At 33.1% G+C, this 18,677-nt stretch overlaps 1 protein-coding gene across 3 annotated transcripts in view; it reads right to left on the bottom strand.

Annotated features, from left to right (window-relative positions):
* Positions 1 to 10,589: 10,589 nt before the first annotated feature.
* Positions 10,590 to 18,677, bottom strand: part of LOC135135261 (hepatic leukemia factor) — a 124,902-nt gene continuing 116,814 nt past the window's right edge. For 2 of the 3 annotated variants that reach the window (XM_064064290.1, XM_064064288.1), the window contains exons 2-5: positions 17,285 to 17,460; positions 17,056 to 17,233; positions 12,305 to 12,546; positions 10,590 to 12,213 (exon numbers count right to left, since the gene is read on the bottom strand). In XM_064064290.1, coding sequence (XP_063920360.1) covers positions 12,127 to 12,213; positions 12,305 to 12,546; positions 17,056 to 17,233; positions 17,285 to 17,460 — 683 coding nt within the window. In that variant the 3' untranslated portion in view covers positions 10,590 to 12,126. The remainder of the gene's footprint in view (positions 12,214 to 12,304; positions 12,547 to 17,055; positions 17,234 to 17,284; positions 17,461 to 18,677) is intronic. The other variant, XM_064064289.1, reaches the window with a different exon arrangement.

Below are 18,677 nucleotides of genomic sequence, written 5' to 3'. Positions count from 1 at the left end.
GGCAACACTTATTATTAGTATTACACCCCAACCAACCCAATTTGGTAGACACAAAATTTGTTAAAGGAAAAACTCGGTTGAAACATAAGGGTAGCACGCTTATTCACATCGACTTTAACATTACAGACCTGCATTTGTTTTATGCGTTCACTTGGTTCCGCGAATGTGAAATAGACATGTTTATAATCAACCAATTGTGAATTTCACCGTCCAGAATTAAAATAAAACTCAATGTTTTATATAATAAGCGGAAGTCGAAGCAATAAAACCGATGGTCGTTTTGTTTACAGTTTCTCTGTTTGACTCTCACGTATGCTGTTACGCTTGTCATCTTAAATTAAGAATGTTTATACATAAACGATTTTCAGTTGCCCCTCACATTACTAGACAGCGGATTTCTGTCGGGCTACGTCACGATTATAGGGGGGGACGTGCTGGATTCCATAAATATAATTAACGATTTATTAATCAAACGGCTAAGTAAATGAGAACGGGAATTAACAGCAGAGTGCAACGAAACAACGTTATTCTAATCTCAAATAAACGAAGTGCAGTCCGCAACGGCAATGAATTCGCATCCCGTGCGAGCCGTACCGAGTTTGGCCTTGCCTAGCCCGACAGAAATCCGCTCTCTAGATATTACACACCGGCGCCGTATACGTGAGTAAATTGTTTCGTTATTTTATTGATTATAAGAAATCAATATTCAAAACGACCCAATTCATTTTCCCGAAAATTTGGGAACACAATAATTTTATTCTTAGTATTACACTACATCTATCCCAACTGATATACGTGTCCTTGCAAAAATGTTGATGACGTCATCACATTTTTTTTTTTAATTCCCACTACAAAAATGTAATGAGAAAAAAAACATAATAGGCATGCAGTCGTCAAGTTTCCGACAGCGAGGGAAGTACTGTCTAAACTCTTTAGACCAATTTTTTTTAATCTGCTAACCAGAATGCTTTGAAATGTTGCAGATGTTTTAAGGCTATAAAGAGCATCATAAATCTTTAGTCAAAAAATATTTGCTTGTCCCCTCCAAAAACTTGATGACGTCAGCTCAAAAGTTTGTGGAATAATTCATATCTAAAATGTACAAAATATGATGAGTCTGTACTTGTGATCTATCACTCCATTCATATTTTTTGGATTTGCATATACAGGGTGACTCAAAAAAATTAATGAATGCGTAAATATATTTTATTGATTTAATCAGGAACTACAAAACCGAATGCTCTGAAATCCTGCAGATGTTTTAAGGTCATAAAGAGCATAATAAATGTTTAGTCAAAATATATTTGCTTATCCCCTCCAAAAACTTGATGACGTCAGCTCGAAAGTTTGCCGAATAAATCATATCTAAAATGTACAAAATATGATGAGCCTGTACTTGTCATTTATCACTCCATTCATATTTTTTGGATTTGCATATACAGAGTGACTCAAAAAAAATTAATGAATGCGTAAATATATTTTATTGATTTAATCAGGAACTACAAAACGGAATGCTCTGACATCTTGCAGATGTTTTAAGGTTATAAAGAGCATAATAAATGTTTAGTCAAAATATATTTGCTTATCCCCTCCAAAAACTTGATGACGTCAGCTCGAAAATTTGCCGAATAAATCATATCTAAAATGTACAAAATATGATCAGTTTGTACTTGTGATCTATCACTCCATTCATATTTTTTGGATTTGCATATACAGGGTGATTCAAGAAAATAAATGAAAGCGTAAATTTATTTTACTGATTTACTCAGGAACTACAAAACCGAATGCTTCGAAATCTTGAAGATATTTTAAAATTATCATAAGCATGGTAAATTTTTGATCAAAACGTATTTGGTCGTCCCCCCTAAAAAATTTATGACGTCACCACAAAATTTTGCTGAATAAATCCTATCTAAAATGTACAAAATATGGTGATTTATCATTCCATTCAAATTTTTTCGATTTGCATATACAGGGCGACTCAAAAAAATTAATGAATGCGTAAATTTATTTTATTGATTTAATCAGGAACTACAAAACCGAATGCTTTGAAATCTTGCAGATGTTTTAAGGTTATAAAGAGCATAATAAATTTTTAGTCAAAATATATTTGGTTATCTTCTACAAAAAACTGATGACGTCAGCTCAAAAGTTTGCCGAATAAATCGTATCTAAAATGTACAAAATATGATGAGTCTGTACTTGTGATTTATCATTCCATTCATATTTTTGGATTTGCATATGCAGGGTGACTCAAAAAAATTAATGAAGGCGTGAATTTATTTTATCGATTTAATCAGGAATTACAAAACCGAATGCTTTGAAATCTTGGGAATATTTTAAAGTTATTATAAGCATGGTAAACTTTTGTTCAAAATGTATTTGTTCATCCCTCCTAAAAAAATTGATGACGTCACCCTTAAATTTTGCTGAATAAATCCTATCTAAAATGCAAAAAATATGATGAGTTTGTACTTGTGATTTATCATTCCATTCATATGTTTTAGATTTTCTTAAGAGGTGGTTCAAAAAAATTAATGAAGTCAATTTATTTTATTGATTAAATTAAAGGCAACACTTATTATTAGAATTACACCCCAACCAACCCAATTTGGTAGACACAAAATTTGTTAAAGGAAAAACTCGGTTGAAACATAAGGGTAGCACGCTTATTTACATCGACTTTAACATTACAGACCTGCATTTGTTTTATGCGTTCACTTGGTTCCGCGAATGTGAAATAGACATGTTTATAATCAACCAATTGTGAATTTCACCGTCCAGAATTAAAATAAAACCCAATGTTTTATATAATAAGCGGAAGTCGAAGCAATAAAACCGATGGTCGTTTTGTTTACAGTTTCTCTGTTTGACTCTCACGTATGCTGTTACGCCTGTCATCTTAAATTAAGAATGTTTATACATACACGATTTTCAGTTGCCTCTGATACGTATACGTGAGTAAATTGTTTCGTTATTTTATTGATTATTACAAATCAATATTCAAAACGACCCAATTCATTTTCCCGAAAATTTGAGAATATAATAATTTTATTCTTAGTATTACACTACATCTATCCCAACTGATATACGTGTCCTTGCAAAAATGTTGATGACGTCATCGCAATTTTTTTTTAAATTCCCAGTACAAAAATGTAATGAGAAAAAAAACACAATAGGCATGCAGTCGTCAAGTTTCCGACAGCGAGGGAAGTACTGTCTAAACTCTTTAGACCAATTTTTTCCACTCACTTGATACCCTATCCCCATTTAGACAGTTCTTAAATAGCTTCCTAAAGTGTTCGTATAGCATGTTTGTTCCTGCTGTTATTAATTCAGCCGGTATATCACCTGGCCCATTTTTTAAAGATTTGCAGATAGTTTTCACTTCTTTTAGGGATATCTGAAACGGGCAAACGGGTGAACAACCAGCCAATTGTTCCTATTAGCTAAAAACATGCATCTTGAAACCCATTTTACAGTAAAGTCTTAAGTTCACAGCTGGTGTTGGTTATTTAGAACTCGTAGAAGTAATTGAAAATAGGCTATCCCTTGTAAAAAACATAAGAAACACTGACAAATTAAACAAAACTGGAAATACGTAACACGGTTCAAAGAAGATACGACGTCTCGACGGAGACATAATATACTGAAACTGAATAGCATAATATACTGAGGCTGAATAATGTGTGAATTTACATTTAAAAAATCTGATCCCTAAAAGGCTTCTGTCTTATTTTTTGGTGCCACTTCGATAAGTTTAAATGTCTTCTAGGAATTATTTTGTATATGGGCACACACAACAGTAAATTTTCTTTTTTATACAGACGTAATTCTAAGTGTTATCATTGTTCTAATACAATTTTACTATGTGTGGCTTACTGACCCCATTAACTGGAGATATCAAAATAGGTTACTAGGTCCGGACACACATACCTACAATAATTATTATCGATTTATCCAGAAAAAGCACATATGTAATTAGTTTCAAAATATAATTTAGTAGCCTGAAAGGAAAGGCGGACTTAATTTATAACGTCGATAATAAGAATAGGATGTGATGTACCCGCAAACTATGTTGAAACAAGTGTAAAAGAAATAAACAATTTTAACTTGTTAATTCTGGAAAAATCAAAGTAGTGATTGATATGTTCCTACTAAGTTTATAAACATTTAACTCAAACTCTAAAATTAGTTTCGCATAAAAACAGGTCCCAAATGCAGGAAAATTAAGCCATTATTTTGAATAATAAATTTGTTACAGGGTTTCCGTGCAGAACGTTACCTAAATCCAAATATTATCGCGCAAACCACAAACCAAAACGGAATAAATATAGATTAAACTAATCACACTATTTTTAGTAAAGACAATAAATACCGATAAACTAACTACATTCTTAATCAACTTAATGCATTTTCAAATTTCAATTTATGCCGAATATTGTATCAGTGTTTAATTTTGCCCAATGTTTTAAAGACAACGACAAGACGTCAATCAAAACGCTGAAATTGTAGCTGGGCAAGCAAACTATCTTTCGCATGGTTTGTTACTTTTACAATGCCAACTTGAGAGCGATTTTTGTTGATCCCACATTATTTGTACACAAACTGTCACCGAAATTAAACACATTGAAGCAAGGTCAAACTTTTTTATGCGAATTACTTTTCAAAAAGAAGTTTGTAAATTTTTAATCCATATTACAAATGAGCAATATTTGGAAGAAATACATGACTAAAAGCAGCATTAAAAGAAAGTGAAAAATAAAATAAAATGTAACATATCACTGTAACTAGCAATAAATCCACTGTACTGAAATTTAGCACATGCTTGGAGATTGTCCTTCATTGATAGATCACTAACTAAAATTTGTCTGTCCAACAACACTAAAATTTTGATGACGCCACGTTTCAGGTTACTAAGTAAATTCTATTTAAAATGTATAAATATAATACTGCGAATTAATTTTGTTTATATTTTCGGTTTAATTTAGGTGCAATAAGTATATTTCTAGAACAATTTTTTACAGATCATGAGTATGGATACACCAATAGGACAATCCAAGCATTTAAAGGAAAAACGCAGAAATGTTTTTTTTTTTTAATGCATAAACAACAAGAAATACCAGTGATCCTCTAGTGATATCTGTGAAAATTGAAAACAACGAGTGGAAACTTCGATCTACAGATGAACGATACCGTCATTTTTCGATTATAGCGTGAATAGTGGCTGTTCTTTCTGAGTCACAGCTTTTTTAAACAGTGATCCTGACCATGTTTTCGTCAAATCGCTTTACAAGTAGCTGTATGCTATTAAAACAGTGGTTGGATACTTCTCTCACGATGATCAGATGAAAATGTGGGTACCTCATTCATCGATTCATCGTAAAATTTAGGGTGATATCCAGTGATACCTAACTATTCATCAGTTACCACTAGTTGCCATCACAAATTTTGCAGCACATTGTTATAAAAAAAATATAAAACCCGAATTCACTGTTTCCAATTCACGGTGGTCGTTACAGATTTGATTTTAAGAAGCAAAATTACGGTCACCGATAATTATCAAAAAGTGTCACAAACTGAAAAATAAATCACGTTGAAACAGTCGCCGATAGTGAAATATCTCTACTTCATATAGAAATTTCTGAGAGAGAAAAAAAATCAGAAAATAAATCATTTTTAAATGAAAACGGAAATGAAAAGCGTTTGTTAAGCAAATACTTTGAAATTAATAAAATCATGTTCTAACCCGAATTGACTTTTTATAATGCAGCAAAAATAAAACATGTATTAAGAAAACCACAATTTTCTTTCCTAAACGCACTACTTCAATGAAACCATTAGTTCTTCCTGTTTTAATCGTTATCAGTGACAAAACCCACTAAAAAAAAAAACAAATAATTTTTGTGTAATATACGTCTGTTCGTATAGTTTATTAATTTACTCAATGAGTTTGTGTTAGATTATTAGTTCCAAAGTCTAGGATATTTTCCGGCGCTAAACCGCCAAATCACCTGTATTGCGTAGGTACTACAGTCCTACAGATAAGTAGAATGGATTATCACTGTGTGCTACCAATTCACAAAATTGGAATAATAAGATGTACAAAGAGTTTTTCGTTCAAAATGTAAGGTTACTGAAGATAGTTTGTTAATTAGTTCAGTTCCAATCGGTTTATTTTAGCACATCAGTTAAGTAACGAACATGTCACACAGCAAATGATGAAAAAGAATCCAAATTTAACTCCAAAGTTAAGTTTGACGTAATACCTCTACTGCATTAGTAACCCGTGTCCTTGGCGGATAACACTATCTATCATACTGCCAATATTTTTTTTGAATAGAAAAGAATGCTCTATATGCTCCTTTATTTCGCAAACAGTGCTTGGAAGGAACCTTCATGGGAAAGACACACAGGTTTCTTTATCCATGTACCTGCAACATATTTTGGCCGCACAATGTGGAACGTGAGGAGAGACAATCATGGGGCCTGATAGTAGTATATTAATATAGTAAGTATATTCGTTCGACAAGTGGGAGACGTGGCTTAGAATCCTGCTCAGGCCGTAACACTTTTCCTCATTACCACAATGTATTACGTTTCTAGAGTATCCCCTAAGCTTTTGTATTTCACTGATATTTCAAAAATACGTGGAAACTGTATATTTGGGAAAACATCGTCAAAATAATCAAACTGAAACACAACTATCAATTTTATTGATTTTTTCGAGAATTTTTGCGTAAGTATACAGGGTCGCTGGTATATATACTGGAACTAATAAATATCTTGAGAACCAATTGTACAAATCACCTGAAATTACATAGTGGGATACAAGAAGTTGTGCTCTAATTATTTGTCAAAAAAAATTTGTTTTGCTTCATTTGTTTTCGAGATGCAAGGCCAACTTGATTTTTTTTAAAATGGCGCTACCATATAATAAGCATTCACGTTCGGTAGATGTAACTAACAGAAATTTTTCTGTGGTTAAGTTGCAATCATAAGATCACTAGAAATTAAAGATTGGCATTATTGGCACAAAAAAAAATACACTTAAAACAGACTTATCGGAGATGACTGCCGCACTTCGAAATGCGGTCGTATTGTGAGAGTCGCTCACAAACTCGGAGAAACCAGGTAAAAACGATACGCTTATCCAGTTGAGGGCAGGCCCGACCATGGCTTTACGGGCTGATTTTGGAATTATTTCTCGCATCTCGCAAGCGCCCTCATGTAGCTTCAGACAACCTTTGAGCTATGTACATCAGTCCACAAACTTACCTACTTCACAATAAACATAGAACAATACTCTTACGTATCAAAATACAAAATCGAAATGTTAAGCTTTAACATACACAAATTTCAACGCACAGGTAGGTAGAGAGAAATAAGAGAGTCATTCATCTCACATTTTCGATATTTGACATTTACTTACTTACATGTCACATTTTTGATACTACTTTCTGACATTCCAATTATCCATTATACACTAGAACAATTATATCCGCAGTTACACAGCTTAAAAAAAAAAAGTTAGCAAATCTAGTTACATCTACCGAACGTCAATTCCTTATAATTAATGCATTTTTGAATAAAGTTTTTTTTTAATTCATTGAATTAGCACAATCATACTTTCTTTCTGGTCTTCACTCCTAAGTGAAACTGAGCGCATAGAATTATTGATGATTATTATCGATTACGGTGACAAATGACGAAGTTTTGCTCAAGTAATAACACTTTTCAGTGAAATTCATCCTGATCGAGAACACATTTCTGAGTCGACGCTTTCAAAAACCCAACGAAGATTTAATGAGACTGGAAGTGTTAAAGAACGTCCAAAACCTGGCAGGCCAAAAACTGCTATAAATGATGACAATGTCTTTAATGTTCTCTTAGACGCAACAAAAGTCCCAAAACGTCAGTGCAACAATTAGCGCTGAACCGCAATGTTAGTAGAAAATCAATTCAAACAATAATGAAAAAGAAAAAGTTTCACCCACACAAAACCCATTTAGTACAAGAGCTAAACGAAGATGATTTTGATTGTAGTTGAATTTACCGAAATTATTATGAACAGAATACAACAAGACGGAAATGTTTTCTTGTGATTCTACGTTTTGTTTAAATGGTAATGCGATCAGACACAACTGCAGGTACAGGTTTCTATACTGGATGGAGAAAATCCACACACAGCGTCCAGAAAAACTGAATGTTTGGTGCGGTCTTATTGGTTACCATGTAACTGGTCCTTTTTTTGTTAAACGGAATTTAAATTCTGAGGGATACGTAAGGTTCTTGCAGCAACGTTAGTGCCTAGACTTAGAGAATTGTTTCCTAATTACCAAAATCCAGAGTTATCAGCAGAAACTATTTGGTTTCAACAAGACGGTACTCCACCCCATTTTGGACGTCAAGTGCGATAGTACTTAAATGCGACTTTTCCTGGCAGATGAATAGGTCGAAGGAGTACTATTGAGTGGTCTGCCAGGTCAGGTCAGGTCAAGGATTTGACACCGCTTGACTTTTTTTTGGGGCTCTTTGAAGAATCGTGTTTATATCAATAGACCGATTCACACTGAAGACTTACAGGAACGCATACGTAACGTAATTGCTAGCTTCGTCCAGAAATTCTCATTAATTCGCTACAAAGTTACTACTATTCAGGGTCTTTTTTACTGCCAGGAAGTAAATGGAGAGCATTTTGAGCATCGTTTGTAGAAACAGAAGTTTAATCTTGGTTTCGGTTCAAAAATGCATTAATTATATGGTAGTGTCATTGAAAAAAAAAAAATCAAGTTGGCCTTGCATCTCGAAAACAGTAGGTAAGTAGTTAATAAGTTTTTTAAATAACTGAAAGTTATTTAAAAAACTATTCTAGTTTTTTAAATAACTTTCAGTTGAATTTAAAAGCTTAGTTTCTGTTAAAAAAGTCAAGAGTAGTACATTTAGTTTAGTAGTTGTTGTTTATATTGTAGTAGTTGAAAGTTTTTACAATTTTTTCTGTTATATTGTGTTCTTCTTGATGTACCTATTCTCTATAGATTTTGGCGATCACATTACCCTATCTAATTTTTTACGGCCGCTCGGAAAATGTCAGTCCTTGTCACCCAGGTCCGTAACCCCAGGTTACGAATCCAAGATATACGACGGTGTCCTGGGCTTCTTCTTCCGCCTATTTTATCCTGCAGCACTAGCTGGACAACTCAATATTTGTCGCTATTTCGCATTATGTATCCAAAGTATACTACCTTTATTTTTTTATGTGATGTTTAGAGTTTGTGGTGTTTTGAATGAACGCTGCATTCCTGTATCGTTGGTTATACGATGTTACTCAGCATATTTTAAGTATTCGTTGGTAGCACCAGATCTCAGTTAGTCGTATTCGCCAACCACAGGTGGTTGGTTGTCCATCCATATATCAGGACAGAAAACACGTAACATTTGAGAATCCGAAGAATTGAACTAAATTAGAGGCATCACTTCTTGCTTTTTCAACACACATTTGAGTTCATGTTAATGGTCTCCACTGTCCATTAATTGAGCATTACTGTTTCGATTTTTGCTTATAATCATGGTTGTTTTTGTCTACTATTCAATCTCATTCCATACTCTCGCTTACATCGACCACTGTATTAGTAAGCCTTTATAGCCCTTCAGCACCATCAGTAATACCCGCAGTGTTGTCGGAATATCTCAAATTATTTATTACCTCTCTGTTAATAATAATTATTATTCCGTCACCCGTCTGTCTCAATACCTTATTGGAATAAGGAGTATTCTTAATCTGCACTGAATAACATGGGGGGAATATACACCCTTGTACTCCTTTATAACTTATTATCAGTGACTGATTAGCGATTGTTCTAATATCCTTATCATCAATATTTGTCTTTTGTAAAATTTTGTTTAGGAGAGCAGCTTCTCTTGCTCTAAGAGCCATTTCTAAAACCAGAGTTACGCCAATCCTCAGGTAATTTACTGGTTTCATGTATACGGTTAAAAAGTCGCGTTATGATGTCTAAATGGTCATCCTTTCATGAATTTGATAATTTTGAGAGGTATTTCATCTGACCCGGGCGATTTATTGTTTTCTAGTCGACTCATCTTCTGTTATTTCTTGGTCATCTGAAATTTGTTATTTTATTCCTATTTGGGGGATCATCACTATATAAATAGGTCTTCCATATATTCCTTCCATTTGTTTAATTTGTTAGTTGTATTAACTACTATGTTATCATCCAGAATCTGATTCGTCGTCTCCATTGTCGTTTCATATATATTTCTTGTTTTAGACTGTTCTTTGTTCCTGTTACCAGAGCTTTGTGATTTCGTCCCACATTGCGTTAGTTTCTTCGCCGTGTTGTAAAGGACCTCTTGTTGACAAATGACTCTTGCAATATCCAATGAACCTAGTTTAACTTGTTGACATTTGTCATTTCAGGTACTTGACTCTGATACTTCTACATCAGGTTAGTGTCGCAGTATTTGATTAAAATAAGTGTAGACTTCATCTAAAACAATGCCGTTACCCATTTGTTTGAATCTTTCTCTAACTCGTTTAGAATATGAAAATACCTTTGCAAAGATACAACTTTTACATTTCTTTATTCTCTTTTAATGTTTTCATAACAAAAATCTACATTATTGATTTCTAAATGTTCGTGATTATTTTAATGTTTCCTCATACATATTCTTGATGAATTCGTCATACTTTTGTGGCAGTAGTGTAGTAAGTAGTAGTCTAGACACACTCATCAAGAGTTTCAATGAAATGAAATATTTATATAATTTTTACATAATTTAATGCTCACAACAGCAATTACAGTTGTTATAATTAGATATTTCTATTTTTGAACACTTTTATTTTCTAGTAAGTTACATTATACGTTGTACTTTTGCGGATATAAGCTGCATATTCATAAAAATTTACATTTCTCAAGTTGAGGCCGTTTAGGTTAACATTTGCATCGTAAAAATCATTATAAATAAATATAGCGATACGTAGTATACATTCAACAGTAACATTTTGTAAATACATATAAATTTTTACTGAAAATAAATTTTCCTCGTTTCAGTACGTATGTATAAAAATCCCACTGCAGTGGAAACATTTTTTCCCAACAAATACATATAAAAGTTAAAAATTTTTATGTATAAGGCATGCCTTCAAGGCAGTTGTTAATGGTAATGAAGAACAAGTAAAACGTTCAACTGCAGTCATTTTTACAATGTGTATATTCTTAAGATTACGGTAACATTTTATATAATTTCAACGTTCAGTTATCACTTTGTGTATCAATCATCCTTTACAACCTTGATAATATCAACCTCAATATCGATTACATTGTTTTTCCGTAAAACCAACAGCAAAACTTTAACCAAAAACAACACATATAAATAACTAAAACTTGCATTCAGGCATATAAATAACGGTAGCACATTGAGGGGTAAGCACTACTACTTTTACTTAGTTCTCTATGGATCCCTGCAAGAACGGTCCTTCTCTATCCCTGTTATTTGTGAGCATACTACTTCTTTTACACTATTTTTGCTTAATAGTACGACTAAAGTAACTTCAACCAAAAAATAGACTATATAAACATAAAAACAATCAACAATAAGTCTACAAATATAACAGAGGTCATCAGCTGCCGATTAGTGGGCAGTATTTTGGTCAGGACTTATTTAGGGGAACATTCGAAATAAAACTTAAAAAAAAAACGATTGTATTACAATTAATACAATTCTTGCTAGATTCTAATATAGAATATATCTTAATACAATAAAAATGATTTGTGATGATTGACGGTAGATTAATGAAACTTTGTAAACTTATATACTTTATTACCGTATTTACATATTCATTATTTAATATCACAAAACAGTGTACTATAATGATTACTGTTGGTTCTAAATACTTCCTGACCAAAGCGAACATTTTATGTACTTAAATTTTTCTTCTACAGTAATAAACTTAATACTACATGATGACTACATAATGTGCATGTTTTATTTACAAATGTTGGATCGCCTTTTGAAGGAACACTTTTCACTGAACAGTTTCGAGTTGGATGAGTGAACGGCTGTTGTGTGAAAATCTATACAAGACTGAAAACAGTAACTTTAACATTACACATCCTCGTATTTCGCCAATTTGTTCTGTAACATCAAGTTCTCTTTTTTCAGTCGTTCAAGCTCTTGACGGAGACCAACATTCTGCAAAATAAAATACAATCTCAATTATGTATATCAGTTTTCAGGAACAAACACGTAAACGAAGTGGTACCTAGTACTCCTCAATGCTCACCTCTTTTTCGAGATATCCTGCTCTAAGAGCGATCTGATTTTCTTTCATTCGGCGGGCGTCTCGAGATCTTTTGGCGGCTAAATTGTTCTTCCTACGCCGGGCCCAATACTTATCGTCTTTTAGGTCGTCTGGTACGAATTGTTTGCGGGATTTTTTGATGATGGGTTGGGGCTTGAGCTCCTCATCTGAAAATGCTCTTGTCCGTGGGTCGAAGTCGCGACAACTCGAAGCCATTGACAACGCTTCAGAAAAAACTGCATTTTAGATATTAGTATTGTGCAAACACACACAATAATTTACTCTCTCACGTTGCCTTACTAAATTTCTTCTCGACACCACAACTACGAATCTAGTAAGGTCACATCGAGACATCAAGTACTCGTTTTTCTGAAGTTTAATAAGGCTTTTTGGCGGAAACTGAACTCTGCAATAAGTATGCCTGCAACGCTTTTATTTCAGTGCAAGCATATTTATCTCGGAACAGAGTTAAATTTGCACCTATACTATAACTTACTGCTTACTACTGTCAGTAAAGCAAAGCAGAATTTACGACTAAATCTACATGGAAAGGCTAAACCCTTGCTACCTACATGATGTCAAGCAGTTGGAAATGAATGAGAATGAAGTGAGAAAAGTTACAGCGGTACTGGGAAAAAATGTCAGTGAAACAAATGGAGGTAGAAAAGTGTCTGTGCAACTTAATGACTAAGATGTTTGCTCCTTGCGGAGATAATGGACGATAGTTTTGAAGAAAAAGGGACAAATTTTAATATATACAATTTTCAATCAGCCGAAAAGGGGCTACTTAATATTATGTTAACTGTACGGTACTTAAAGTTTTAAGTAATGACAATACTTAAAGTTTTAAGTAATGTTATAGGATTTTTTGGGTTTATATATATTAGAAGTTCATGCAAACTTACACACACTGTTAAACTCGGGGAAGAGTAAGTATACAAAGTTTCGAGTTTTTTAAAGCAATATTCTCATATATAGAATGCAATAATCCAGTGGAGTTCCATGATACTGATACTAACTGTGGCGAAAGGTTACGGATTACTAGTACCACTTCTTAATTAGTTTAATTTCCATTGAAATTAATTCGCGTTTTCTGTCAAGTTTAATGTTTTTGGCGTGATTTCCTCATTATTGTGGTACACACCAAAAACGATCAGGACTAAAATCAAGTAATTTTTTGGTATTAGGCCTGTTTAAAATGTTTAAAATGTAAAACTGTGGCATGTATTGCTAAATCATCTGAGAAAAAATTTTCTATGTACTGGGATGAGGAGCAATGGATAGTCTTTTCATAACATCTAACAATTTGCTTTAAAAACTTTTCTTTTCTTTGTAAATACAATTCCAACAAAATCTAGTTAACAGAATAAGCATTCCTGACTACTTAAGCAGAACGCAACCAATAATATTAATAACTTTATTAGCCACAAGGGTGCCAACAACATGTACATTGTGCAGTGTGCCTCAAAATAGTTCTGTATCTAATTGTAAGTTCACCGGGTACTTTGATAGATTTGTTGATACATTTTATTAAATTTAATATCATTCGATTCCTCATTTAAATGTCGTTGATGGTAAATCACCTACAGCAAAAATATTTTAAAACGAAGCCGAAGTCAAGTCAAGAAGATTCAATATTAGTAATGCAGTGTATGCTCAAGTATGAGTATCTGAAAAACTACTGGAGCTGCTGTCTTGGTAAGATAACGGAACAAAATGGACATGTTACACATGAAGTTTACGTTAAATATGTTCAAAGGCATTTGAAGAAATATGCTAACCAACCTCGGTTAAGGTTTACACAAACTAAAGAAAATTTTTAGCTGACACGACAAATTTTTTTAGAAAGTTTTAGGTCACCGGCTACAAGTACTGCAACTTTTGTGAAAGAAAGATTTTGGAAAATCGCATGGAACTCGTCCTCCCTCTCACTTGCAAGTTTTATATTTGAACAATTAAGAGGAGGAAATTCTAGAAATCGAGTCAAGTGGACGTCATCAGTTGTTACGAATATTGAAAAAAATATAATACAGGTTGGGTCACTCAGCGTGAGGCCTTGATGTCTCATTAGTTATAGTTGTATGGTTCTTTGAGTACCATACACTAGAATCATCAAAACTCAACTTAATTATTGTTTAAATAGAACATCCTATATATTTTTACCTATTCTCACTTGCCTATTTTTAGCTTTCTAATCATCGTTATAAGATTTATATATTGCAATACTTTATGGAGAGATAAATGGATCTTTCGAAATATAACGCTTCTTTTTAGCATTTTGGTGAACTTTTTCATCACGTATCTTTAAAAACCAATATCTCTATTATTTATGGAAATTTCGTAACGCAGTTTTCACCTTACAGAATTCTATGCATTACTGGGGAAACATTGTTGATTTTTTGTCTGAGATGAGAAAGAAGCTTGTGTCGAAGAAGCTACTTTTGCTTATCTCATTTTCAACAAAAGAAATCGACAATGTTTTCCACGTAACGTATAGATTTTTTTAAGCTGACAACAGTTCTGAAATTTCCATAAATAATAATTAAAATATTAATTTTCAAAAATACGTGATGTAAATTTTCACCTAAATTTTAAAAAGAATGATGGTGGTAGCTATTAAAAAAAACCTCCGCTGTGTTATATAGAGAAGTTGTGGACAACTTATTTAAAATATTATCGCAATGAGTCTGTTAATAATGGAGACATTACATTCTGAAAATATGTTGAAGCGAAAAAACTATGGAGTCACAATTCATATTTTGCAAAAATATGAACAGAACAACAAAAGATATTTTTGAAAACGGTTATTCACAGCATGATAAGGAAAATAAACTCTCCTGTGCATTACGAATCAGGATTGAGGTACGGATTACATTATATCCAAAAAGTATTGAACATCAACAACATAATGAATCATCTTGTTGATACCAAATTTAGGCATCAGGCGTATTTAAATCTTCATTATTCACTATGTTTAGCCCAACTCGTTAAAAACAAAAGGTCCAATTATTCTGTCCTCTATTAGTCCACACCAAACAATGCCTTCGCAGGATGCCGAGTATGGAATTAGCGCATCCAGCGAGGATTTACTCGAGTCCGGTATTTAGAAGCTTGCCTATTTGTTGAACGAACCATTTAATGTAAAAGCAACTTCGCTCAAAAACAGTTTTTCTAATTTTTCTAGAAACGTGCGGTCTGTATCAAACATGGGTATTATTTGATTGTAACATTCTACGCGTCCATCGCAGACATCAACAGGTTTTTCATTTTTCACATTTTCAAACATTTCATACGAAACATAAAATAAAATTGACAGGTAACAGCTAATTATTTTGAATTACTTTTTTCTGTACCTATTTGGGAAATTTTAACGTTTTATTAATTTACTTATTTGATAAAATAATAACAAAATTTTACAACCTAAACGTTAAAAAGTCTGTAATCCGCAAAACAAATGGTTAGAATGATAAAATATTAACGTAGTTCTATTATTTTATAGTAACTAACTTCGAACATCCTGGAAAAATATCTTTCTAAACACAACCCTGATATTTCAAAGATTTCAAAGCTATACGTCATCTGTAAAAGATCGACGAAAAATCCTACCAGCAAAATTGTTCACACTAATTTACACTAACAGGGTCATACAATTTTATTAGTATACAAAAATAGTGTCTTTACAAGTAGATTATTTGTGAAATAAAATATCGCATTGAATAGAACTTTTGTGTGAACAGTAACAGCATCCACACCATGTCAAAATGCGTTTGTTTTTAATGTTTGCTCATTTGATAACACAATCAGTAGCACCTACGGTGTGTTCAACAAATATGGAACTTACTGGATAAAAGAAACAGCATCAAAACATGAAAAAAAGGGAACAAAAGAAGTTAAAAAAAATTGGGTTTCAAGTTGTGCTACATCGTCAATATTATTTTCATTGCTGCATAAAAAAATAAAAAACGGTAGCACAAGTCAAGACTTTTTATGAACACAATCGAAAATTTTTGCTGCTGCTCTCAAGTATAACATTATTAATTTTTTTTTAATGTTAAGCCCGTTTGTGTATATTTTTAAAAAAGTACATGATCCAAGTAAATAGTGACAATTTGTAGTCATTTTAAAAAAGTTCATGTTATGATTCTGATACCGGCAACGAAAAGTTCTAAAAATGGATTATGTATTTACGTAATTACTTCCGTAATTTCGCTTCTCTTGTTCGCATCCTTTTCACTTTGCCATTAAAAAATTTTATGTTCTCAAAATATACACAAAAAACGTCCAGTCGCCATTAAAAATTATTTTACATAAAATAATGTTTGACCTCTCCCTGTGATTTTCTCACGCTACTTCCTGATTTTTTTATTAAATTTGTTTTCCTGATGAGCGTCTTGCACACAGCATGGTAGCGAAATGATGAGTTAGCACCATTTATGTAATTTTAAGTGTACCATTTGGAAATGTCGAAAATGACTCATCAATCACTAATCATTAATCAATGTAATGATCGTTCTAGCACTTTCATTGTCTCTAACAAGATCTTTTTCTTACTTATATTTCCCTCCATTACTTAATACCACTAAAAAAGGAGCTACAAAATTCAAATTTTCAGATGGTATGTGATTTAGAGACTTAAAAAAAAAAAAAAGATGTAAACTGCTTCCCCGAGTTTTGTTTATTTTCGTAAAAACCATTAGATGATCCTCGCAGAATGAATGACCTATTTAACTTACTTGAGTCGGCGGGTGATGAAGGGTTAATGGTATCTGGACTCATACAGTCGCTAGGACTCGGTGACCTTTCCCTTTTCGGTAAAGGATGCGAACTGGCCAAGGGTCCAAGTGATCCGTGTGAGCCCAAACCATCCATCGATACACCGTTTTCTGAGAGAAATTCGTCCAAGTCCACGTACTAGAACAAAAGATTTTTACAAAAAAACTACAAACGTACCGAACCGCTTACTTTGAGGTCGGTTTCGTAGGTTTTGTCCCATAAATTAGGCCCGAGGAATGCTGTTTGGGCTTCAACGTTGTTCCAAAGTTCTCCATCGTCTTTTTTATCGTCGCCTAATATACTTCCTGCCAAGTCTTTGATCGTCGAGTGGCCGTGACCGTGAGGATGAGTAGGTTTACTATTTCCTGGAAAGAAAGGGGCTATTAAGAATGAACTAAGCAAACTGGAAGAATTAGCAGCAAGTAAGCAAACTGAGGTAACGAGCTGTATGTTGGGCAAGCACAATTACAAATTCGCGTATGAGCTTCAGGAGTCTTGGAATGTTTGTGTTGACTTTTGTCGTGGGCGATAGTGGAAAATTTTATTGCGTTTATTAAATTTAATAAGAGTTTTAAATTTACATGTGTACATCATCTTCGTAAAAGCGGATGCAATTCCATCAAAACATATATGTAAAAAAGTACTCAAAGATTAAAAGAATGCACATCTTATACATGTCAAAGAAGAGAACGCATTTTAAACGAGCAGAATTGTTGACTTTAATAAATCAAACTGTCTGACCACAAACATTCTAGTGGCTTAAAAACGTTATTTCGGTAACATTCAACATCTTCTTAGGAAGTTTTTGTAAACTGCACTTCAGAATTATACACAATGATGATAGAAAAACGGAGCAATAAAATCTAAATCTAATTACATTTATATAATATATGTACTTCTATAGCGATTTGATTTTATTACGATAATCCATTTAAGGTAAAAAAATGTAGATAAAACCAGCCACAGTGTAAGAAAAAAAGGCTCATGAGGGGTTGGAACATCCAACGAAATCAGACCTGTGACCCTCGCATTAGTAAGAGAACGTTGAGAGCAATTGAGGTAGCACGGCCGACACTAGGGCAAAAATTACGGTGGATCCATAAACCACAAGTATAGGAGTATGATTTTCTAAAAAAATTAATTGAGATTATTGTGACAAAATTTGAGATGGCATCATCCAATTGTTGGTGGGGATGAGTACACAAATTTTGGTTAGTGGTTTACCATCTACACGATATTTCTAAAGTAATATGCAACAGTAGTTTCGGAATTATCCGTCAATTCTTTAGGAGTCATGGAACGTCTAGAAAACATAAAAGTAGGCACTTCCGCAAATAAAAAAAAAACAGTAGTGGAACATCCAAAAATAACTAAATAAATAAATTATCCTGATGCGAGAAAGACGCTGATTAACGAATTATCCCAAAAAATTCAGAAAAGTGATAAATATTTGTTTCACACGCGTATTCATCATCAGTTACTAAAATAACAAAAGTTATAAATAGAGTTTTATGATTTACAACCACTTGTCTATAATTAGTTATAAATTATAAATAATTATTTGACATGAAATGAAATATGA

The sequence above is a fragment of the Zophobas morio genome, unplaced genomic scaffold, assembly GCF_036711695.1.
Source record: "Zophobas morio isolate AGI-343-1 ecotype UQ-CSIRO unplaced genomic scaffold, CSIRO_AGI_Zmor_V1 ptg000024l, whole genome shotgun sequence".
NCBI lineage: Eukaryota > Metazoa > Arthropoda > Insecta > Coleoptera > Tenebrionidae > Zophobas > Zophobas morio.
Note: the sequence above shows the minus strand (reverse complement) of the source record. Positions and strands in the feature narration are given on the sequence as shown.